Source organism: Cucumis melo, chromosome 3 (genome assembly GCF_025177605.1).
Source record: "Cucumis melo cultivar AY chromosome 3, USDA_Cmelo_AY_1.0, whole genome shotgun sequence".
In the NCBI taxonomy this organism is placed as follows: Eukaryota; Viridiplantae; Streptophyta; class Magnoliopsida; order Cucurbitales; family Cucurbitaceae; genus Cucumis; species Cucumis melo.
Genome location: NC_066859.1, coordinates 20,583,809 through 20,607,972, shown reverse-complemented (window position 1 = coordinate 20,607,972; position 24,164 = coordinate 20,583,809). Strand labels below are relative to the sequence as shown.

At 35.2% G+C, this 24,164-nt stretch overlaps 2 protein-coding genes across 4 annotated transcripts; one reads left to right on the top strand and one right to left on the bottom strand.

Moving 5' to 3' along the window:
• Nucleotides 1-10,734: 10,734 nt before the first annotated feature.
• On the top strand, nt 10,735-16,891 carry LOC103496622 (uncharacterized). 3 transcript variants are annotated; one of them, XM_051082786.1, is made up of 4 exons: nt 10,735-11,474; nt 11,628-11,776; nt 15,656-15,774; nt 15,976-16,891. In XM_051082786.1, the coding sequence occupies exons 1-4, from the start codon at nt 11,407-11,409 to the stop codon at nt 16,414-16,416; spliced, it is 777 nt and encodes a 258-aa protein (XP_050938743.1). In that variant the 5' UTR covers nt 10,735-11,406; the 3' UTR covers nt 16,417-16,891. The 3 variants fall into 3 exon arrangements, with proteins under 3 accessions (XP_050938743.1, XP_008456779.1, XP_008456778.1); XM_008458557.3 differs by having other exon boundaries at nt 10,738-11,474; nt 11,631-11,776; XM_008458556.3 differs by having other exon boundaries at nt 10,741-11,474; nt 11,578-11,776.
• Nucleotides 16,892-19,940: 3,049 nt separating this feature from the next.
• LOC103496623 (probable LRR receptor-like serine/threonine-protein kinase IRK) lies at nt 19,941-23,874 on the bottom strand. Its single transcript, XM_008458558.3, has 2 exons — nt 21,857-23,874; nt 19,941-21,665 (listed from the first exon to the last, which is right to left on the bottom strand). Exons 1-2 carry the CDS (start codon nt 23,299-23,301, stop codon nt 20,216-20,218), a joined length of 2,895 nt encoding a protein of 964 aa, XP_008456780.1. The 5' UTR covers nt 23,302-23,874; the 3' UTR covers nt 19,941-20,215.
• Between the last annotated feature and the right edge of the window lie 290 nt (nt 23,875-24,164).

Below are 24,164 nucleotides of genomic sequence, written 5' to 3'. Positions count from 1 at the left end.
AACTGTAATTATTGTTCATTAGAGGAATCAATGGTACTTAAGGAGTTAGATGTAACTACAGGGAAAAAATGTCATTTTCGGCTAGCTGTACTTGCGAGCAATTTGTGAAGGGTCATTCCATTGTTGATTGATTATATCTAATGGACATAAAAATATATGTACACAAGAAGAGTGCAACTGTTAGTCTTTAGTGGAATGACTGATAGTTGATGAATAGGGATTAATTTAATTAAAGAGTTTAATTAATTAATCTTATATTATTGGAGCTTCAATCTGTAGGTCCATAAGTCCCCTTGTTAGCCTAATATGGATAAATGAGAATCAATTTTATTTTGGTTTAATTTGAATTGTTCAAATTGATTAAAGGGAATAAATTGTATATGATACAATTAATATAATGTATTTGATACAATATAATATAAAGTTTTCATAAGAGAAGTTAATATTTGAATACAATTCAAATAATTATAATAATATGAATAAGATTCATAAATAGACTATAGGTTTAATTAATATGGATTCGATTTATATTAGCACTTTAGATCATATAAGAGATCTAAATCATTGCTTATATTATATATGATATAATATAAAGTTTATATTATATGAGATATAATATGAATTATATTTATATTAATTTTATTTTATTAATATATATTTAATTAATAAAATAACTCACATTTTACGTGCAGAGAGAGGGAGTGAGTTATTTTGACAACTTACCTCCATCTCTCTTAAGATGGTTGAGATATACAGAATCTCTCGACACTCTCTACTCTCTAAAATTGGACGATCTCTCTGCATTCCAGAAAGAAAAACCAGAAAGAAAAAGAAATTTTCTTAAAAAAATTCTCTTTCTAAATCACAGAAGCCTACAACTCTCTGTTGATCTTTTCTTTGAGAATAACAAGAAACATTTTGTGGTGTTCTTTAAAGATTTGAAGAAGAGTTCTTGGAGGTTCTACAAAGGTTAGTTTCTTTTCACCTTTTCCTTCATAGAAGCATGCTTAGGCCTTAGTTTTGTTTTCTCTGAATTTTTTGGTTTTATAAATTAAATTCCATTTGCATGTCGTTCATATGCTTCTGCTTTTGGAATTCTATTCCTTCATATATGACTTCACTTATATCATCACCTTTTGTATAAAACTTTGCAACAGTAAAGTGAGACTGAGCCTCTAAGAATAGTTTAATGTCAAAGTCAAACTTTTCTAATTCCTTATTGGTAAAATTTAAAACATTGGTGGAACATGGAGGTCACTAGTCCATTTTCATGAATCCAGGGACGTCCTAATAACAGCCTATAAGTGATCCTTTAATCGATCACATGAAATACAATGTTTGTCTACAAATCCCCTATGTTAACCTCTAAATGAACAGTGTCTATCGACCGTTGTGCTCCTTAATTAAAGCCTTGAATCACCAATTTACTATTTGATAACTCCTCAATTGAAATGCCCAACTGATTCATGGTTGGCTTTGGCAAAATGTTGACAACGAAACCATTATCGATGAGAATTTGATTGAGCTTTTGCTCCCGAATCTATCCTGACACAAATAAAGGTCTATTATGAAGCTTTAGCTTAAGTAGAAAATCCTCATCAGTGAATGATATTGATACACAACATAAATCACATGCCTTTATTGTTGGAATTTATCTCCTAAACTCGTAGTTTGTAATCATTCTATTCAATAAAGTCGTTATTGAGAAATTGAATACTATAATCTTAAATCCAATAAACTAAGGTCCCGAGGCTATTTTGAGTAGACTTGAACTTTATGTAGAGACATAAACATGGATTAAGTTCGAGTATATAGCCTAAATAGTCTATAGTATATGAATAAAGGTTGACCACTTTATTTAGAAAAACTATGGATGAACTCGTTTTGTAGTTAATACAAACGAGGTAATTCTGAATCGTTCATGTATAGACATGAAAGTGGTGGAATTCTATATAAAGGGTTTGCATAAGACTGAACCATGAAATAGTCGCTTTTACGTTATAACCTCGTTTACTATTTAAAACTGACTATCTCGATTATTAATGACCCAGGTCACTTAATCTTAATCTTGAGCTAACTGTGAACTCTTGTCCACACGAGATTATCCTTAGATCTGCATAGGTGAAGGCAACTCATTAGTGTTGGCCCAATAAACCTCCCATTTCAGGGGTAAGATCGGGTGGATAGTTGGGAACATAGGGTGCAAGACGAAATTCACTCTTACCCATTTTAGGGTTAGTAGAAGGTTGTTCTCTTAAAGACTGAATCCAAGTCTTGAACAAGGGGCCCCACCCTCTTATTGACTCTAGAGGAATTCGGTTTATAGGTTGGACTAGGGGTGCTAAAAAAAAACCGTAACCTGACCAACCCGGACTACCCAACCCAAATCGTAAGGGTTGGGTTGGGTTAAATTATGTTTTGGGTTGGGTTGGGTTAAAAAATTAAAAAAAAAAAAAAAAAAAAAAAGATGGGTCGGGTTACCGGGTTGGGAAATTAAGGGTCGGGTTGACCCAACCCAACCCGGTTTAGGGGTATATATATATATATATATATATATATATATATAACCTAAATTAACATTTCCATTTTCATTTTAGCGTTCCATTTCCATTTCGTTTCGCCCCATCCCCCTTTTTTAGCGCATTCAATCCCTTCGACCATCCCCATTTTGTTTCGTAATCCCTTCATCGTTTCGTAATCCCTTCGGCCATAAGATTCCGGCGACCTTTACATTCCGACGGCCTTTGCACATTTACATCGTAAGTTCGACGGCACCATTTAGATTGCATTCCGAGGACCTTTACACGTTCCAATCGCAAGTTCGACTGCACATTCAACTTCACATTTTGGGTTCTTCATCTTGGTTCTTCATCTTGTTTTGTCCAAGGTTTGTTCATTGTTCCCATCTGACTTAACTTTCATTTTTCTTCTAATTGTTTTTTTTTTTTTTTTTTTTTTTTGCTTTGAAAAGTACTGCTGGAGATATTAATGATTTTGAGCAATATTTTGTTCAAACTGTGTATTATTATTATTTTCAGCTTATTAATTCTAATCACACAGAGAAAAATAATAGAAATCCAAAGATTGTTCACGTGATGAATTAGATCCTAAACATCCTTTGTAGATGATTTTATTTGAGGGGGGTGGCTTATGACTTATGAGAGTACTGTGTGGAATTGAATATTTAGAAGTGTTTATAAAATAGGGGTTTGGAGAGTACGAAGGTAGAAGATTTACATGTGGACTGTTTCTTTGACTCTATTTTTCTTTTAAATTAAAGAGTAAGATTTTGGGTTAATTGATATATAGTCCAAAGTCCCATTCTTGTATTGTTACATTTCTATTTGTTGCTAAGTGAGTGATGAGAAGGCCGGGCTGGCCATAAATTTGCGAAACACTAATTTTGGTCACCTTCTAAATGCAGAACATCATTATTAAATTAACTAAAGTACTGTGTTTTATCAATTGGAGAGGTGCCAAAAGGTTGTGTGTCATTATAGATTCATCTAAAAATTACGGCTTTAGTTGGATAGTTATACAATCATGTAAGTTTTAAGTTCTAATGCTTATATAAATTTGAGGAGTTATTGTGGTCCATGGTTTATATTGATTATTGTGTATCTTAGTCATTTTGGTCCCTAACTTAGGAACTTTGTCTTTAATATTTGATTGATCCGTTAATACTATTTTTTTTCACTTTCTTTTAACAGTGTCTCAGACTCTCAAATATTTATATTTGGGTTTCTTTAAAACTCGTCACCACGGACACGGTTTCAGATACTGCGGAATCGCCCTTGTCTAACTTTACGATAAGTTAAATATTTTGATGATCACACAAGCTCTAATAATATGAGATTAATTAATTAAACTATTTAATTAAATTAATCAGCATTCATTAACTATAGAGCATTCCACTAAAGATCCATAACCGCACTTTTATAAATTATAAAATAATTACATGTCCACTCACTTAAACATATTTTGTTCAATCCTTCTCAAGTTGTTTGTAACTACAATGTAGTCAAATTATTGCTTTATCCTTGTAGTTACTTCTTGCTCCTTATCTACCACTGATTCTCTAATGAACAATCTGTTTATGGTTCTTTTATAAACAAAATCTTTCTTAGGCGAGAAAAAGAAAAGGAACATTTTATAGTCCTAAAATCAACCCTTGAGTAGAACTTATTTATAAACAAGTTTCGATGTGTAATTGAATCTTAAATTAATTAAAGTTATTAGTTTATTTACCATATATATGTTGTGCCTTATTCTAGCTTAAGTGGCGTGACTCTCCTATTTCTAGCCTTTTAATCTCATATCCCTTTAGGACAGCTGCTTACACTTTAACCTTCTCAATACTAGAGCTTAAAATTGTTAAATTAAGCAGCAGTTTAATTTACTAAATGATTTCTTTGTATTTAACAAAGAAAATGTATACAACAAAGTGGGATGTGAACGCAACACTACTTAAGTTATAAAGACTTTTGCATCCACAAGGTCAAGCCCCTCCAGAGATTTAGTTCATGATAAATAACGTAATAAAATTCTTTATTAAATCAAGAATCATCACTACAATGTAGTTTAATCGGTAGATAAAGAAAATAAATAAAAGATCTTACAAGAATTAAATAGAAGAAAAATGCTAAAAGAGTACAACTCAAAGTACTTTAGATAAATCATTAAGCTCCAAGTCTTTCCCTAGGGTGAATTCCCCTTTTTGAAGGTGAAATCATTCCTCAACACGCACTTCCGTTGGAAAAACAAATTCGTGAGTCGCTACACCTTAGAGGAACTTTCGTTCTTAAGGCTACTAACGTGAAACTATAATAAGAAACCTAAGGGGCTTGCTGGAAAATGACAGAAAATACGAAGATGAAGATGAGTTTTGTGATGAAGAGTTAATGATCGTGAAATTAAGGACCTTCATCTCTCTTATAGGCACAAAGGTGGTTGGGGAAGGCCTAAAACCAAGTTTTGAACTATTTTTCAGGTAAAATTGAAGCTGCCCAACTAATTATAACGTGAAAATTGAAACTAAACTTGACTAATCTGAAGTCTGAAATTTAGGGCCAGGGGATGCAAGTGCATCACATCTAATGCTAGCGAATAGAAAAGAAAATCTACAAAAACAACCCAAAATCTGCCAAATATGTTCCAAACCAGTAAATAACATCTTTTAAGCATAATTATCCATTAACGAGCTTAGTTTAATAGATTTTTACTAAAAAGTAGGAGCAAAATCATGCACGAATCTATTTTTATTATAAAAGTTTACAAATAATAGCTCAAAAAATTGCATTTCATGGCATGAATCAGATCATCCCATGTAGTAATAGATTTAGGTCAAAGTGCGTCTAACCATGCTTCAATGTCTTCTTCATGTGATAGTCCTATGAACTGGCCAAATGAGTTAAACATCTAAAACATGAGTGGCTTCATCTCAAATATGAAAGGGCGTTAATCGGTGCGTCAAGGAAGTGTCCAATCTTTGAAACATAGGACCTGCATAATCTCTAATCACTTTGTCCATGTCTTCTCCAATGAAGATGAGATTCTGAGGTTGTGCATTCGGAAGGAGCTGTTAATCACTGTATTGATGCAGAATGTTCCTGGAAGGATTAAAAGAATCATCTCTAAATTGATTAATTAGGATTTGCCTAACAAAAGCACCTTCCTCAACTCTTGCTTATGAGCTGATCAACTCTTTTTTCTTCCGATAGTTTTGCCTTTATTCTTGTCTTCTACAACGAAAGGTTCTTTTCTATCTCAAGATCGGGTTTAAAAAGGAAAGACCTTCTTCTCATGCACCGACTTCCCATCGAAAAACAAGCAACAATAGAAAAGTCAGAATTCCCTTGAGATAGAGTCAATACAATCACATTAAGTAACATAGTAAAGAAACAAAATAAAATTCCTAGTCCCGACAACGGTGCCAAAAATTTGATCAACCAATCATGTATGGATGATAAAATGAGAAAAAACATGGTTTAAATGCAGACATACACTATCAAGGAAGTAATAAACTTGAATTATTTCAAGTATAGAATCCCACGTGATTAGTGTTATTTTTAAATTGCTTATGATTATGGATCAATAAAACTAGGGGTAACCAGGAGCGATTGATTTGTGAATAGGCAGAAAATTAACGTAAAAATGGTAAACAATGATGGATTACGAGGGTAACAATTATTCAACCTTTCGAGTGCCTTGCTTCAAGCAATGTGAATGCATCATACCAAGACGGTGGATTATACATGGATAGAAGACTAATCCTATTCAGTCTTGTGTCAAGTTCCCTTAGAAGTTCTAAGTAGCTAGTGTCCCTTTTTTCTAAGACGGCAAGACCCTCTTATTTCCAGGCTCTTATCCCAACAGTAAGACTCCATTAGATTGTTAAATTAAGTGGTAACTTAATTTATCAATTTCTCTTTAAATTCAACAAAGAGAACGTATAAAAGAGAGTTTGACTCGTGATAAACAATAAAAAAATGAACTCATTTATAAGATGATGTTTGATGGTAAAAGGACAATAACTAAAGAATACAAGAACTAAAGGAAACAAACATGATTGAAGTTAATTGAAGTACAATTCAAAGATACCTCAAGATAACTCCTCGAGACAACATTAATGCTTGAACTAATTTGCTTGAGATTTTCACTAAGTATTGATCTCTAAAGCATGAATCACTAGCACACTCATTTAGAAAGTCTCCTGATTTTGTTCTATCTTTGCTTAAGACTAGCAAATTCCCAAGTTTGGAGTGGTGAAATAAGCATGAAATGTGTGTTATTTGCCGCTTATTTAGAGTCATTGTGCATGCTAGTATTTTTCAATAAATCATAAAAAATAAAATAAAAACTAGAATTGGAAGTTAAAAGAACCAAGCCGGCTAAAACTAAACAAAAAGTGATGAAAAAGAAGAAAACCCTAAGAATAAGGCAGCACCTGTGAAGCTAGGTCGATGCTGTCTTTGGTGTAAAAACCCAAGACCATCTAATTTGGGGAATATTTGGAGTGTTGCATCACTCCATAAAAGGGTCACTACACTACACTACGCGAAGCAACATTTTGAAGAATGGATCTAGAGCATCACAACGCTTGTTTTTCAAATTTAAAAATTTTCTATTTTTATAATTTCTTGTGCACCAACTTTAGATCTTCTATGTATTGGAGTCTCCTCAACCACCAAAACATGAAATTTTAAAACTCTAAAAATGAGATTTAGTTGTAAAAAGTTAGTGAGTGTGAATAATTAATTTTAGAGAGTGTTCAAGATTCTGATGTGTTGATCACCAAGAAGAGATTGGCGGGTTCCATCAAGAGGAAAGTGATACAACAATAGAGTTTTCTAGATCTTTTATCCCTCTCTATTTTAATACTTGTAAATTTGTATGAAGTTATGTATTTGAGTGTCATATGATTGGCTAAACTCTCTAGTTTTAAGGTGTTGATGTAGTTACTTATAAATTTCGATTGGTGTTTATTTATCATAGATATCGTTGAATTTCATGGTTTTTAATGATATTGTGCTTTATTTACTATTAATCAGTCATGATTGAATGTTAGGTTAAATGTTCAAATGATAGCCTATATGTTTAATCGAATCCATAACATTCAATGGTTATTAGTCTCTCATGGAAATAGTTCGGTTAATAAGGAATATTGTTGATGAATTATTTTAATGTCATGTTTCATAAATTGATTTCAAGAGATTAGTTAACAATTAAGTTGCATGAGAAAAGATTATTTTCTAGAGAAAATAATCAAGATTCAGGAGGTGTATAGACTTAAGCACGATGTTTACGCACGATTTCATGATTAATTTGAGCATCATCTAATAAAATAACTAACGAAATAGCTAAAACATTTTAATCTTTTGGCTTTCACAATTACTTTTTATTCCTACTTATTGCTTGTTAAACTAAAAATTGAAACTTGAAGTCGATTCCTTAAATTAAGTTGAAGCAACATTTGAAAACTAAGTAGCAATCGTGATTTGATCTCCTGTGGAACGATATGTGAGGCCTAAATCCGAAAAATGGAGTCCTGTTGAAGAAGAGAGGTACCGAGGAGTGGAATGATCCTTATAAAATGAAAGGAACGATTATTCTAAAGATCATTAAGTTCAAAGGAAAGGAAGAAAGTCGGATTTGAGAGAAGGCGATGGAGGGAGAGTTGTCGTGGCGAAGGAGTTATATCACAAGAAGAGTTAAGTGTTCTAGTGAAGTAACACGAAGCGAAATCAAAGAAGAAGTGGATGGTTGTGATCTGTCGCGAGAAATAAAAGGTGAGGAAGAAGAAGGCTGGAAAAAGAGTTTAGTTTTCCGAGAAGGAGAAGGCGAGGAAGAGTTTAGCTTTCTAGGAGATAAAGTTAGCGTCTCAAGGGAATGTTTAATCTTAAGTTGACCGTTGGCTTACGTGTTGAACTTGGATTTGGCTACATGGTGTAGCAAGGCAGTAAGGCTACACGTGTAAAGTTGTAATTTGGAATTGGCGGGTAAAGAAAGTAAATGGTTCGAAGGATTAATATAAATGAGGGTGAAGACTCTAAGAGAAGTGCTCTTATTTTGAGGTTTTGTCAAGAGAGTGTAAGGAGTTGAGTTTCTGCTAAAGGAGTACTAGGCAAGGAAAAGTGTTCAAGGAAAAAGAGGATCAGACATTTGTGTGAGTGACCTTAAACTAAACATTCCTATGTAAGTGACTTTCTTAAGCTAAACACTTCTGCGTGGGTGATTTGTAAACTACGTATTTTCTTAAAAGATTCTTTATGATTCTAAGTTATGTATAATGTGTTCTGTATCTATCTACGTTATTATTACTATTGTTGTGGTTTGAAAATAGAAAACTACTCTTTCTATGTGCTAATTGTGATGAATGTGTGCAAACCATTAGTCTTATTCCTATCAAGTAAGTAGTGATTATGTGGTGTGCACATAATGTGAATAGTGTCGTGTGGACGACCAGTGCAACAAGAAATGAATCAAGAAACTTTCCAGATGTTGTGAATGAAGTGAACATTACAGTAGCTCAATTGCAAGATACTGGAAAGAGTGAATCGCAGAAGGCTTGGCGAGGGGAAGGATTCATGTTTTTGGTGGAAAAGAATAAGAGAAGCTAATGAGAGATTTATGTGATTTATGAAATGAGGTGTTGGAAGATGCGTTTGAGAAATGAAAATGAATTTGTGCTTGATTTGTATTCCCAAAAAGGTTTTCTAAAATCTTCACTCAATAAGTATTTGACTTACATGTTTAAATTTCCCTTCCCCAAGTGTTTAGGTGTTGAAGCCAAGTAAGGAAAGATAAGATGGGTTGTGATGCTAAAAAACCAATCAAGTTATCTGTATTCGGATGGTTTAAAGTATTATGTTTTGAAAGGGTTGCATCCCAGTTTTGTGTGCGCGATAAGTCTTGTCTTTGAGATAAGTTGCTAGGTGATCGAGGAGAAGGATAAGAAAGGGATTCTTATACTATTGAACACCTTGACGCAAAGAGTAGCATTTTAGTGGATGAAGGAAGGCAAGGAGCTTAGAGCTTAGGTTTTACTTTTGTGCCTTGCAAAAAAATTGTAATTGTAAAGTAGGATCAAGTAATAAAAGCAGGGTTGGGTTTTTTATTTTTCGCAGCGTTGGGTTTGTGTATCTTTGCTATGTTTTTTGCTTAGTAGCAAAAGAGTTTAAGTGTTGATTGTTTAAGTATTTTCCGCTACGTTGAGTTGTAAAGATCTCTTGAGTTCAAAGTTGGAACTTTGTGTTGGAGATTGGGTTGAGAAGTTCCGCTTACTAGGCATTCAGCTCATTATCTCGTGGAGAGGTACATGTTGGGTGTCTAGGCAACAAGCCTCCTTCTTGTCGCATGAAGTGGCTAGTAGAATGGGGCGTGACACAATATTCAATAACTTAGATTGTTTTTCTATACTGTTACTTGATGCATACATTTGCTCTCATCAGCCACCTCCTACCGAGTCCATTATGTCGCATTCCAATGAGTTTAATGCTTCACCTCCCACCCAACCCATTACTTAACTACATTATGGCACAACCCATCGATTCTAGTACTCCACCTTCCACTGAGCCTATTGCCACTAAGTCCATTACTCCACATCACACTAAGTCCATTCCCATGAAGCCCATTCCTCCATTTTCCACCAAGCCTCTTCCTTCACTTTCCATCAAGCTCCACCGAGCCTTTCGTAATACCATCTCTCTTTTCCCATTAATCGTGCAAGATCACAAGTTACTCTCATTTCCATTGTCCATCCAAGAAGTTGAAAATTATGGTTAAGGAAGAATTAAGTGTAAAGGGAGAGTTGAAAGTGGAAATAGAGTCGAGTGTGAAGGTTGTTGATATACACCCAGACATCAAGGTCGAGGAATCTAACCTCCATGTGAAGTTCAAGCAGCATCGTCCATAAATGAGTCGTATAGGTAAGAAGAGGAAGGTGAAGGTAACATAACTATCACCTCTTCAATTGATTCTAGAAGGTCAGAGTCACGGATGGCCTTAGTATAGGCCCAGCGGACTCGAGCCCTCTTCAACTTTATTGTTTTTATATAATATATCAAGAAAATTATTTAATTTTTAATATTTATAATTAGTTTAGTGTTTACTCCCCTATTAGTAATTTATTTTTCATTTCTTTATGCTAATATATTTTCTACATCCGGCAGCAGTCCAACAAATTTACAGATTCAGGTGTTAATCCATTTAGGAGGCATGATCTCATCCCACATGAGCAAGAGGCCATCGTGTATCTTGCCATCGTGTATCTTGCATCAAGTAACTGACGGTTGAGCATTGAGTATTTTACTCAACGAACAGGCATGCAGATGAACTTAAGGGGTGAACCAGTAAAATCTCATGGTGTCGATGGAAGGAGACCATTTTTCATTGAATTTGAAAACCAGAGATTTAGGTCCCAAAAAGGAACTATCCGTACAAAATTCTCTTTCCCTAGGCATATTTTTGATAAGAGGTTTGAGAATTGACTTTTCTGTTTTTAATTGAAAATGTCATGGAGGAAGGAATGTAATTTATTGGAGTTTTTTTTTCCCATTGTGTTGATAAATAATTAAAAAACGGAGCCTGATCGGACTTTGTCGTCTCTCCGGACGTAACGAAGACGAAGGAAAGAGATTAACTGCAGATCTTGTTCCGGTGGCCCCGCCTGCGTTTTTCTCTCTCTCGTTGACTTTGACTTTTCGATTGACAACTTCTTCTCCCATCCATCTTCCTCTTTGAATTCAAATCCTTTACCTATCTGCCCTGTTTCCGCCATCTCGATTTCATTGCGTTTCTGTTCGATTCGCCGGTCGTAGAACGACGGCAGATTTTTTCCAGCCATGAATCGTGATTTGGCTTTCCTATTCCTCTTCTCCCTTCTCATTCTCTTCTCTCCTGGATCCGATGCTTCTTTCCCTAACCATTTTTGGAATCTTCACCTCCGGTTCGCGGTTTCGAAGGATTCTCTTCAGGTTTGTTTGCTTCGTGATTTCCTTTTTCTTGATTTTTTATGCAACTTTTGGATTGTGGTTGACTTTAAAATTTATATTCCGCCGTTTCTTTTTTTTTTTTTAGAGTGTAGCCCCAACTCCTGGTCCTAACTCTGTTGTCAATGGTAAATTGAGTAGGGGCGCCACAACAAGTTCTGCAACTCCTGCAATTCCGCCATCTCCCAATTCAACTGATGGGTTTACTACAGAGAAGTGTGACTCGTCGTACAAGACTTGCCATGACCTTAAGGATTTGAGTGCTTGCCTTCTGTCAGCAGAACAAGGTAATCGCGCTTTTTCTTCCTTTTTAGTTTCTGTCATGAGACTTTTGCTTCTCCGAATAATTGAAGATTTTTATTTGTGAGGACTGTACCTCCTTTTAATTTAGAAACGAGCATTCTTCTCATGATGCCTCTCTGATTATTGGTTACTGAATTTGGTTTTTCATTGCAAATTTTTGTCTGCTCTATATCCTTTTGTTTTCTTTCCAAAATGATTAAATGCATCTCCATGTAGTTCTTTTGCTGATAACAGTGCATCCTACTTGTAACACCCGTTACTCTTAGCAACCCTGCCTATTAACTCAGCTTTGGTTAGAACAAGAAGCTAGGGGATGTGGGGAATTATTTTCCAACTTTCAGTCAACAGTGAATGTATGTATAAAACTCACCAAATGAAATGACTGCACCAGAGAATTAAAACCCTTATATTGCTTCTAGATGGTGCTATCAATGCACGATAGGTTGATTCAATAGAGGGTTTTGTGGAATAGGATGTCGCTTATGGACAATCTGTTGGTTGGAATAAGTCAATCCCTGGACACCATGCAACAATCCTTTTACTTACTGGATGTTAGTGTGTTTAAATGGACATGCCAAACCCACTTACAAAAGAATAACTGTGGTGGCATAGGAGAGGACGGTCACCATCTCTTCCCCTACGGAAACTGAATAGAAGTTACCTATCAGTAACCATGATATGTCTCCATGATACTCCAATCAAACTCCAGTGTGATGGGTTTCAAAAATTCCAATCCTCAAGGTGAGATATGGTGAATAAACCTTCCCCCCAAAAGACTCATGCCAGAACTATAAAGCCCTGAGCAACCAAACTTTCCAATCGAAAGATGATTTTGTCTATCCCATACCCCTATAAGCCAAGTGTGGGAAACATCTTGGAATGAACCAAGAATGTTTATTTATACGTGGAACTGGGAATATTCATGTGTGGGAATGTTAGAGGAACATATGGTAAAGCTAGCACCTTGCAGTATGTAGGTTGAGAACCAAAATTACTTGGCGGGGCTTGACATCTGTAGTAAGAATTTTAAAATTATCAATCCATTATTGGGACTCTCATCTCATCAGTTGATGAGGAAAATATTTCACTTGCCTATCAAGAATAGCTACTATAGGAAGTGTATCATGATAGTAAAATTAGGTAGTTAAGTAGAGGCAGTTGTTGTCACGTTGCTCTCAGAGGGTGCAAATTGAAGTTATTGAACGGTGAACATGGGAAAGCCAATGCAATCACACATAACTATTAATGACCAATCTAATTCTCTAGTGATACTTAATTTTAGTCCTGGAGGATAAAACCAAACTGGTATAAAGCATGGATTTACGAAGTATTAGATAAGTTGCTATCTGGATTCATGTACCAACATTCTGAAGTATTTTAGGTATGTGCACAAAGGATACTTTTGAAGGTCCTTAGCCTAGATTACTAGTGACCATGGTGGAAGGCCTTGACAAGGCACTAGATGCCTATTGTGATAAATGTATAGGAGTCTAGGACAAAGAAGTAGAGGGAAACGTGACTTGTTCAAAGAATTGATGCTGGCAAACCCATGCACTCTTGGCAGTTGCCACCAAATCTAATGAATTTGATGTATGGTAAATAGTCGGTCTGCAACATCATTATTGTACTGGAACCAACAAAATTTTCCTTACAAAATCGCTTTTGATTTGCACATGGTTATTTGAATAAAAAAAGTGGGCAATTTTCCTTTAGGAAACTCCATGAACTGACTGTCAATTAGGAATGCTTAAAAATGCCCAAGTGATATGAATAGTGATCGATATAACTGGTTGCCTTATTTAGTTGTGTTATTCTATTATGTTGTCAATGTTTGTGACGTGCAAAATGAATAGGGGAAGGGAGATTGTGAACAAGTTCATTGGTTGGGGTGATAATGGTAATGTGTTAGGTTCCCACCTCAAAACTTCCTGCAAATATCAATAGCACACACACAAGCAGCAATCGACAAGAACAACACTGTTATGCTGAGAAATTTCAGCAACAGTTCAAGTTTCTCAACACCACAATTACAGGAAAATAGAAATGTTAAGTTGAAGCAACAAAGATAACTCACAGTTATTTGTGAGAGTTAGTTTCTCTCCTCACAGGCGACACTTCCCTCCAAAATTCCATGATGGCCATGATTTCTTTTGCCTACAAAAACCCACAGAACGTCCTTTTCCATACAATGCACAATCCTTCTGTAAGGTATCTCCCTTACTAAGGTACTTTTATTAGAAGAAAACGAAAGAAACTCCAAGGCAATACATCACTCTCCAGCCTATTATAGAAGACCGGTAATCCTCCTCTTCTCACTCTCAAGAATTCACTAAAAATCAAGCTACCCTCTAACATTCTCTCAACCTCTTAGCTCTTTTATATTCTCCCAAGTCCTACCCCAACAGAAACATAACAACCTGCACCCCCACGGCCCACATAACTACCCTCATGTAGCACTTTCTCCACCTGTGGACCTCTGTAATTCATTTCTTACCCTTCCTATGTTAGGTTTGCACGAGAGCTTACATAATGTTTTTGAATGCAAAATTTGAAACAACAAACAACATCCCCATGTCCCCACTAACATCTTTAAAAAAAAAAGGCCCCATTAATCAATATCATAGCTATGTTGTGATGTGAAACATAGTTTTCTGCAAAGGATTTTAAATTAGGAACATCTGCTTAGAATAGTGGTTAAAAACTTCAGACCTGAAAGATAGGATTTGAGGTTGGCAAGATAAAAGAAAGCCTTGATTGGAAGGAAATTTTGGAATGTCATTAGTTTACAGAAAATAAAAAACGGACCACTGTAATTGTAAGACATGAAAAAGCTCATGGACTTGGTTCTTGATTTAGTGTTTCGAAGCCTACCTCTCTTCAGAATCGATCCTATAAAGAATGCACTTCATAGGCAAGTGCAAGAGTTAGAATATAAATGTTGTTATTGGTCTTAAGGGTACTACTGGTTTGGTACTGCATTATATTTTATGAAAAGTGATGCTGAACTAACTATAATGGTACTAAAAGCTAAGTTGTAATTGCAACTAAACGGACTAAAATGCTTCTCCCAGGTGCTTAAGTACCTAACACCTTACTGGCAGCTCTGTCGCTTTCTCGATTTTGGTTGGTTGTTGGTGGTGGTTGTGGTTGTTTTGGACATGGGCTTTGACCCATCTATTTGGCCTAGCTAGTACTTCGGGCAGTGCCAGACTTTTCGATGCAAGAGGATGGTATCTGGTATTTGTATGAGGTAGCTGAGTAACAGACATGATTGCAATATAGGTGTTGCTTTCTAATAACAAGGATTAGGCATCAAAGGATGGCCGTACTCCAAGTTATGGTAACAGACCAGACTTTGGGGTTCGGAGTATTGTATTGTAAGTTTATTTGTGTTCCCCATCATTATTTGCTCCAATGATCATAAAGTGTCTAAGAAAAAATCCGTTGCTTCTGTTTTGCCTTGGGTTTTCTTTACCAAATATCAGCAAGCCTGCTGATGAATTGATACCTCGTGTGGTACTGAAGGCTGCTCATATACGAGTGCTCCTACAATCAACTGTCATAGGCTCTAGGTTAGGCATTCAAGGAGAGGGAAAAATATATAACGCATAGGTACTTCATCAACGGACAAGCTTTCTTCAAAATATTAGTTTTGTGATCAAACATCAATCTGGAACTGCTAAATTGAAAATGAAATCTTATTGCTAACTTCGAAAGGATAGGTTTCTTAATTTGAATATAAATCTTTGTAAAAAAATTGAATATAAATCTTATTGCTAACTTTGAAACGATAGGGTTCATTGTGACATCAGTCTATGTTAAGCTTCCTTGGCCAGTATTGCTAAAAAATTGCTTTCTAACAGCTGAGGTTGAACAATATCTTCTGATACAAAATGATGGGGAGACTTCTCTGAAAGTGAATGTTATAGTTTCTGACACTAAATACAAGGAGATTCAAGTTCCTGAGCATCATGCCAAAAAGGTACTCGTTAATCTTTTCGAGAATATAACCTTTTTAGGTAGGATACCAGTCAGAAATAAGCTACCCCAAGCAAAACAAAGGTTTCTGAAACCGTCACTTCGGTTTCAATTTTAAGTTGTGAAAATTTAAATCTAAAAGTTTTCTGATTCTAAAGAGTATAACTGGAGATTCATTTTTGCTTTATTTCATATTCTATTTCAGGTTAATATTTCAGACTTTCCAGGGAATTCAATGATCATATTAGATGCTGGAAATGGGAAGTGTATAGTTCACGTAAGATCATTAACAAAAAATGGCAGCATTTTTAAGCAGATCTCTTCCTATGTAACCCATTTAAACCTTGTATCCGGATCCTATCTACTATTTTCTATCGTTTTTATCATTGGAGGTATATGGGCATGCTGCAAAATGAAAACCAAGGAACGCCATGCCAATGGAATCCCATATCAGGAGCTGGAATTAGCAGAGCATGACTCTTCTCCAACCAACGATTTGGAAGCAGCCGAAGGTTGGGATCAAGGCTGGGATGACGATTGGGACGAGTCAAAGCCTGCAAATAGATCCAGCTCTGACATGAAGGCAAATGGTATTAACTCAAAAACTTCCGATAGAAATGGATGGGAAAACGATTGGGACGATTGAGACAAGAAACAACTCAGAAGTTCTGCATACTCCTCAATCTTGAAACTCAGTAAACTTAGTGAACATAGAAAATTCTTAGGATGAAAATTCTGCTTCCCACACCATATCATCATGTGGTAAAAAGTTGTGAGCTCATTCTTTTTACTGTTGATTTACAAGAGAACAAAATGTATGGTTATCTCAATAGGTAGATTTTTGGTTAAATTACACCTAGGTTAATATTTTTTTCACCTTGATAAACAAAAGATCTCAGTTTTCCTGTTGGTAAAGCTGAAAATTGGAAATTGGAAAGTGCAATAATGTTGCTTTTTTTTTCTTTAGTAAAGATCATTGCAATGATAAGAATATTTTGGTGTTGTAATGGTAAGTGATAGCGTGGTTACATAGATCAAGAGGGTATCATTTGGGCCCTCAATAAAGTGTAAACCAAAATAGAAAAAAGGTTTTGAAGTGCGCAGTTTATTTTTGTTCCCCACTTTCTCATCGTTCACTCCAAGTTTATTCAATTCCTCATATATTCGCTTCAATGCAGCTTTGAACTTAGAGATGTAAATATTTCAATTCAAATTTGAACTATGTAGATATCAATATATATAGCCTTTAATTTTGTTATAATTTCAATAGTCCCAACAGGTACACATTTCTTAATCCTTATCATTTATCTTTCTCAATTAATATACAATTTATTCTCTATATATTTTTATTCTATTGGCCCTTTGGGTTTAATTTCCATTTAGTTTCTAGCATTTTAAAATATTCGTTAGGTATTAAAGTGAAATAATTTTATCATTGAGTTTTGAGTTTTGTTTCAATTTTGTCTATTGATTTCAAGATTTACACTTCCAACCTTTATTTTTTATTAAATATTCACTTTTAATATTGTAGCATTAATGTTTCTTAATCAATTTAAAACAATCCTAAAACTAAAATGCAATTTTAATAGTAATAATGAAAGTTAATTGATTGTGATTCTTTTAAATTAACTAATAGGCATTATCGTTATAGATTAAAAAGTAAGTATTTAGTGAAAAATAATAGTTAAAAATATAAATTTTGAAATTTAAAAGTTAAATCGAAACAAATTTTAAATGTAAATATTGAAGAAATTAATAATATTTTAAAACTCATAGACTAAATTAAACCTCTAAACTTAGGAACACTCTAGAAATCAACATACAAATTAATAAATAGAAACTCCATAAAAAAAATTGGAAAAAGAAAGTTAATTGTTCATTATTATTAAAAAAAGAAAAAAAAAAAAAAAAAAAAAAAAAAAAAAAAAAACTTGTAATCAAGACTCTTTAAACACCAGATGAAACGTTCAACATTTCTAACATTTAATAATACCTTTTATTTTTCTCAAGTTATTTAATACACAAGAATGTTAATAAACATAAATTGACACATACACCTTTGTCTAAATTTATTATAAAAAAACACTATATTCCGAAAAAGAAATAATAAGACCCATGTGCTCTAAAGGGCAAGTTAATTAACGCATGAAAATTTGTTAAGTTTTTTCTTGACCCATAAATACTTAATTATTTAGTTTAACGTCTTTGTTTACTTTTTTTTTGGACAGCTCAATGGCCCTGCAGCCTTTGCACATGGCTTTCATTAATCCTATTCATTCTTCAAATTAAATTAACAAATAAAAATATTAAATCTTCCATTCTATTCTCTTCCTTCTATGTTATCATAATTTTCTATTTTATTTTATTATTATTATTTATTATTCTGTTTCTCATATTTTTCTTTTCAATGCATCAATTCGATAACAAACATTGACCATTCAATTCAATAATCGAGAAAATTTAAGGTAGTATTTATTTATTTTGTACTACGATAGATGGGACGGTCTTTATTTATTTATTTGGCAATTCCAAACGCATATATTTTAAAGACATTTGAATATTTTGTTTATCTATATTTCTAAAAATAAGAAGCATTTTAGAGAGCTAAGATTACTTTAACAAAAAAAAAAAAAAAGTCATTTATTCAGTCCAGGTTTGGAAATGATTTAAAAAGAGTTAAAATTACTTTTGTCATATTTAAAATTATTCTCAAACTTACTTTAATTACTGAAATATATATTACACATTTTAAGTACAATTTTCATATCATCAAATGTTATTTTAAATGATTATATTAGAGTAATTTAAAAAAATTTAGATTCTCTCTCAACCACATCTAAACTAGGAGAAATAAATACGGTTGAATTTGGGAGGGGATCGTTAAGATAACTCTCCCAGAGAATCCCAATTTACTTAGATTCAAAAATAAATAAATAAAATAAATTGAAGTTGTGTATATTTAATAAAAGCAGGCAATTAGAATCTGAGTGAAGATTATTGATTTGTTTTAATGAGATGAGTTTTACTTTGGAATTGGGACATCAAAAATAAATAATATAAAAAAACATTGGTAACATTATTGAACTCAAAACTTTGAATGACATAATGGAAAAACTTTTTTAAAAAATATATATAATATAGATAAAAAAAAGAAGAAGATGATGATGAATAATGGGACAGAGATATTGTTTCTCATGTGTGGTATTTAGTATTAGGAAACTTTTTCACTGGCAATAGGTTTTTCTTTAAAAAAAAAAATAATAAAAATTGTGGTTTTTGGGCACTTTGGGTTATTCTATTCATTACTTTGCACTTTTGGTCCCAAGTTGGTGCTAAGAATTATGACATTTCTTACACTTTCATCACACTTTTTTGACATCTTACCTCTTTGCTTTTACTTTCTCTTCTTCTCTCTCTCTCTCTCTCACATGATCGAATTTCACTTTGTTCATATCATCACTTACATCAAATTTAAATTTTGAATTATGTTTAAACTTAGACTTCACTATTAATACGCTATTAACAAAAGATTGTTGGAATGGCTATGAATTAGTACAACGCCTCGTCTAATCTCGAGTCTCATTGATAACATGTATGATTCTATAACATTTGTGTGTCAAGAAAACTTATAATTGAAATTAATTCACATGTAGATAGTTCGTCAAACTTGCAAATCTTTTAATATTACTATGAAAGAAAAAAAAAATGTTCTATCTTACTTATCTGCTGACTTCACTTGTAAGGAAGATCTTCTCTTATGTTTCTTATGTAGTTTTCTTGTATTTGTCTTCTTATACTGCATTTAATCAATAATGGTGTCCCACTGATATTTTATTATTAAGTTTCTAATTTAATATGTATGATTGTTTTTTTCTTTTTTTGGGTGCAAAACAGCATGTTCTAAAAGTTCTTCTATCACGGTTTGTTTGTTCTGATTGGCAGTGGATCTCATTTCTTTGCATTCTTCTGTTAAATTCCTTTCATGAAAGGTTAAGAATGTTGGAGAAAGATGTGATGTTCACCTCAAAAAGTGCCAAAACTTCCAAACATAACCGAATATAAATTAGTTGTTTCTGGTTTACTAAAAAACATACTAACAAAAACGTAGATATGTCTCGGTTTATACCAATCTATCTACCAACTTTAATCTTGAAATAAATAGACAATATGAAAGATAAGTGAGAGGTTAAAGATTTTCGATCGGGGATCCAAAATGGAACCCGGTGAAGAGGAATCCGGAAAACTCAAACATACACAAGAAGAAAACTGCTAAATACAACAGGCATTAATAGAGCTACAACAAAAGGAAAAAAATAACAGAAAACTCAACATTTTTGATGTTTTCATCTACCTTAACAATTGATCGAACAAACCGGATTCTTCTTCGCCGAATGAACTGTGTTGAATCCCCTTTGAGAGATTTGTAATAAGAAACCAAACTGGATTCATCCCAATTCTTCTTGGCCTTCTGATGGACATCTGATAAGCTCTAATATATTAACAACCTCTGCCATATCGGGTCGGTTCGATGGCACTTGAGATGTGCATATCAAGCCTAGTTTCACTACTGGTATGGCCTCTTCTAATGGAAAATTCCTCTGGAGCCTCCCATCAATGCATTCCTCCACCTGACCTTCTTCCAGCTCCCGCCGAACCATGTCGCAAAGTACCACCACGTCATCTTCCATGTATTCCACAGGTCTCTTCCCTGTTACCACTTCAAGAACCAGAACTCCAAATCCATACACATCACATTTCTCTGTTATCTTAACCGTTTTGCAGGCAAACTCAGGTGCCATGTATCCTAGTGCACTTTGTATCTTGCTGCTCAGCACGTACCGATCAAGCATCGGTAACAATCTTGCTAAGCCAAAATCTCCAACTTTAGGTTCCCCCGAACTATCAATCAGTACATTGCTTGATTTTATATTGTAGTGGATGATGTTCATTTGGTGCAAATGTGCCAAGCTTTTCGCAGTTCCGAGGATTATGTTGAACCTTTCATTCCATGAGAGGATGTTTCCACCCAATCCTTCATGAAGCTGTTTATACAAACTCCCTCCAGACACAAATTCATATATGAGGAGCTGCAGAGATGGAGTCCAGTAATAACCTTCTAAAGCCACAAGATTTTGGTGCCTAACTTTCCCCAACTTCTTAACCTCCCTTTCAAACTCTTCTTGAGATTTGACAAGACTTGAAACAGTGAGCTTTTTTATTGCAACGGGATGCCCATCACGAAGAACAGTTTGGTAAACAGCTCCAAATCCGCCACGGCCAAGCTCACAATCCTTGTTAAGGAGAGCATGTGCACCGGTACTGAAATCAGGCTCTCCTGAAAACATGACAAGCTTTCCAGAATTAGCATCCGTAGTTGGGGAGTGGCTGAAGTCATCCCCTCCTGAAAACGTGATAGCTGCTTCAGGACGATTTGCAGATGACCGAACATGGAGGTTAATGACAGTGATCGCAACTACACCGACGAGGATAACAGCTGCTGCACCAATGGCAATGAGTGCGGAGATGCTGAGGATGATTCTTTTGTGACCAAGAGTTGTAGGTAATGAAGGAGAACCCGCGTCAGAAGATGAGTTGGGGTTGAGAACAATAGGCTTTGGAAGGACACCTGGGCAAGACCTCTTGACAATAGAACCACAAAGAGAAGGATTTCCAGCCACAGAGGAGGGGGAGATTGTATTGAAAAACCCACCTGCAGGTAGTTCACCTTGCAGATTGTTGTGAGAAATGTTAAATAAAAGAAGGTTAGGAAGATTAGCCAACTGTTTCGGCAATGCACCACTGAGATTGTTTGTTGACAAATCCACAATTTGAAGATTGATCAGTTGAGACAATTCTGCTGGTATGGAGCCAGTTAATCTGTTTTCCGACACGTCCCTGCAAAATTGAAGCACTAAGAGCCGCATCGATAATGTAAACTCAGGAGAGACCTCAGACTCTCTCACAATGAAATATAATCGCAAAAGCATTGAAATTTAGTTGCTGTCATGATAAGAAGCACAGTTCATTCCAACAAAAATGAAAGAATTCCAGAAGAAAATGGAACATCAAAGCAAAAGACCACTTACAAAGTTACAAGTGAAGAACAGTTCCCGACTGAATTTGGAACCGCACCCTCCAGCAAGTTCTTCTCCAGTCTCAATTCTTTCAACGATACATCTCCACCAAGTGTTTCGGGAATGCTTCCATTCAACTGGTTCTCACTCAAGTCAAGAAAAACCAAGGCCTTCAGGTCTCCAATACTCTCCGGAATAGCACCTACAAATGAGTTCTTACACAGGTTCAACACCTGCAAGCTACTTAATATCCCAATATCAGGTGAAATTTCACCAGAAAATGCATTGTGAGACAAATCTAAAACTTGAAGATTAGCAAGAGCTTTTCCCACAGTTGTAGAAAGAGAGCTTCTTTTGATATCAGAAGGCAATACATTTTGCGAACCCAGCTTCAGAATCCAGGCCGGAAGAACACCGGTGAGAGAACCGTGACCGAGATCCATAGCTGAAAGGTTTTGAGAAGGAACTATGGACTCTGCCAAGCTACCAGTTAAACCATTTCCAGAAAGATTCAAAACCTTCAGTTTTTGAAGATTCCCAAATGAACTTGGAATAGGACCAGAAAACCTATTCCCTGAAAGGTCCAGGATTTCAAGGCCTTCCATTCCACCAATCCATTCAGGAACCTCCCCTTCAAATAAGTTTCTTCTTAAATTAATAGTACTGCATAAACTAAGCTTCTTCATTGTCGCCGGAACGTTGCCGGAGAAAGAATTTTCACTGAGATCAACAGACCTCAAGAGCAAACAACTACCAATCCCATCTGGGATCTGTCCAGAAAACCGATTCTTCCCCAAATTAACAGCTCGCAAATTATTCATACCCTTCACCTCCGGTGCAATTTCACCTTCCAAAATATTATCAGACAAATCCAAAGATCGAAGCCCAGTTAAGGACCAAATCCCAGAAGGCAATGAACCTGAAAACTGATTAGAAGATAAATTTACAGCAGCAAGACTGGAACAAGAGCTCAAACTTTCCGGGATTTTCCCTGAAATTTTGTTGTTAGCCAAAGAGATTACTCTCAACGACCCACATTGCCGGAAAAAATCATCCGGAATCATCCCATGAAACCCATTGCCGCTTAAATCAACCACTCGAAGATTTTCAAAGCGAGCATTATTGGGACTTAAATTTCCAGTAAGATTGTTGTTCGCAAGAGAGAGTTTACGAAGAAACTGCAATTGAAGAAGACCACGCCCAAGCCTGCCATTAAGCGCGAAGCCATCAAGATGAAGCTCAACAACTCTATTGGATCTGGGGTTGCATTTTAAACCAACCCAATTACATGGGTTATCGTCATCTTCATTCCACGAGGCGAGTTTCCCTTCAGGGTCTTCAATGTCAGCCTTGAACACAATCAGCCCCAAAACGTCTTCGTTTAAAGGTGGGTTCAGAGATCTCACCAACACTGGAACCACAACAAACAAGACGAACAACCCGAGTAGCCTTTTCATCTTCAAGAAAACACCAGAATTATACGCTACTAAACACAACAATTTCAAATAAACCCCAAAGCCATGCCAAAACTTTAAACCTTACCCAGTACCAACCAACACCCAAAAATTAATCTCCCCAACTACAATACCACAAAATGTTTCATACCCGGAAAGAAAAATGTTAAAAAGAAACGACAAATTTACTTCGAACGGCTAGATTTGGGATTTTCGTCGTCCGCAAGAAAAATCACATCAACAGAAAAGGTGAAGGAACGACAAGAAATGGAAAAACCCAGTGAAGAAATATAAGAGGAAAAAAAAACCCTTAAGAACACAGAGGGCTTCAAAATCTTTCACTCATGGAAGCTAAGGGATTGAAGCAAAGTAACCCCACAAAAAAAAAACAAAAAAACAAAAAACAACAACAACAACGAACAACCTCAAGGCACAAAGAATTTCCTTCAGCTCAAAGCAGAGTATATAACTTCTAACATCTCCTACACTAACACTCCCTTTCTATCTCTCCTCTTCTCTCTCTCTCTCTCTCTCTCTCTCTAGTTTGTCTGTAATCCATTTGTGAAAGAGAAAATAAATGGAAGTTTTATTCTTTCTTTTATCAACGGGAAAAAGCGGAGCGGGGCGCAAAGAGGGAGACGAGGTCTCAATCGATACAGATTGTGGAAACGTGGCACTGCCAGAGTGGTAACGCCTCCGATGTGGCAAACACGTAGTCCTTTTCAGCCAAAATGGCTTTTTTTATTTCTCACATTGTGGAACACGTGGCACATCTTCATTAGCTGAACTTGGAATGCCCGAATTATCGGCTTAACTACACAAACGCCCTTCTTTTTTTCACATAATCACCGCTTTTGCCATAAAAA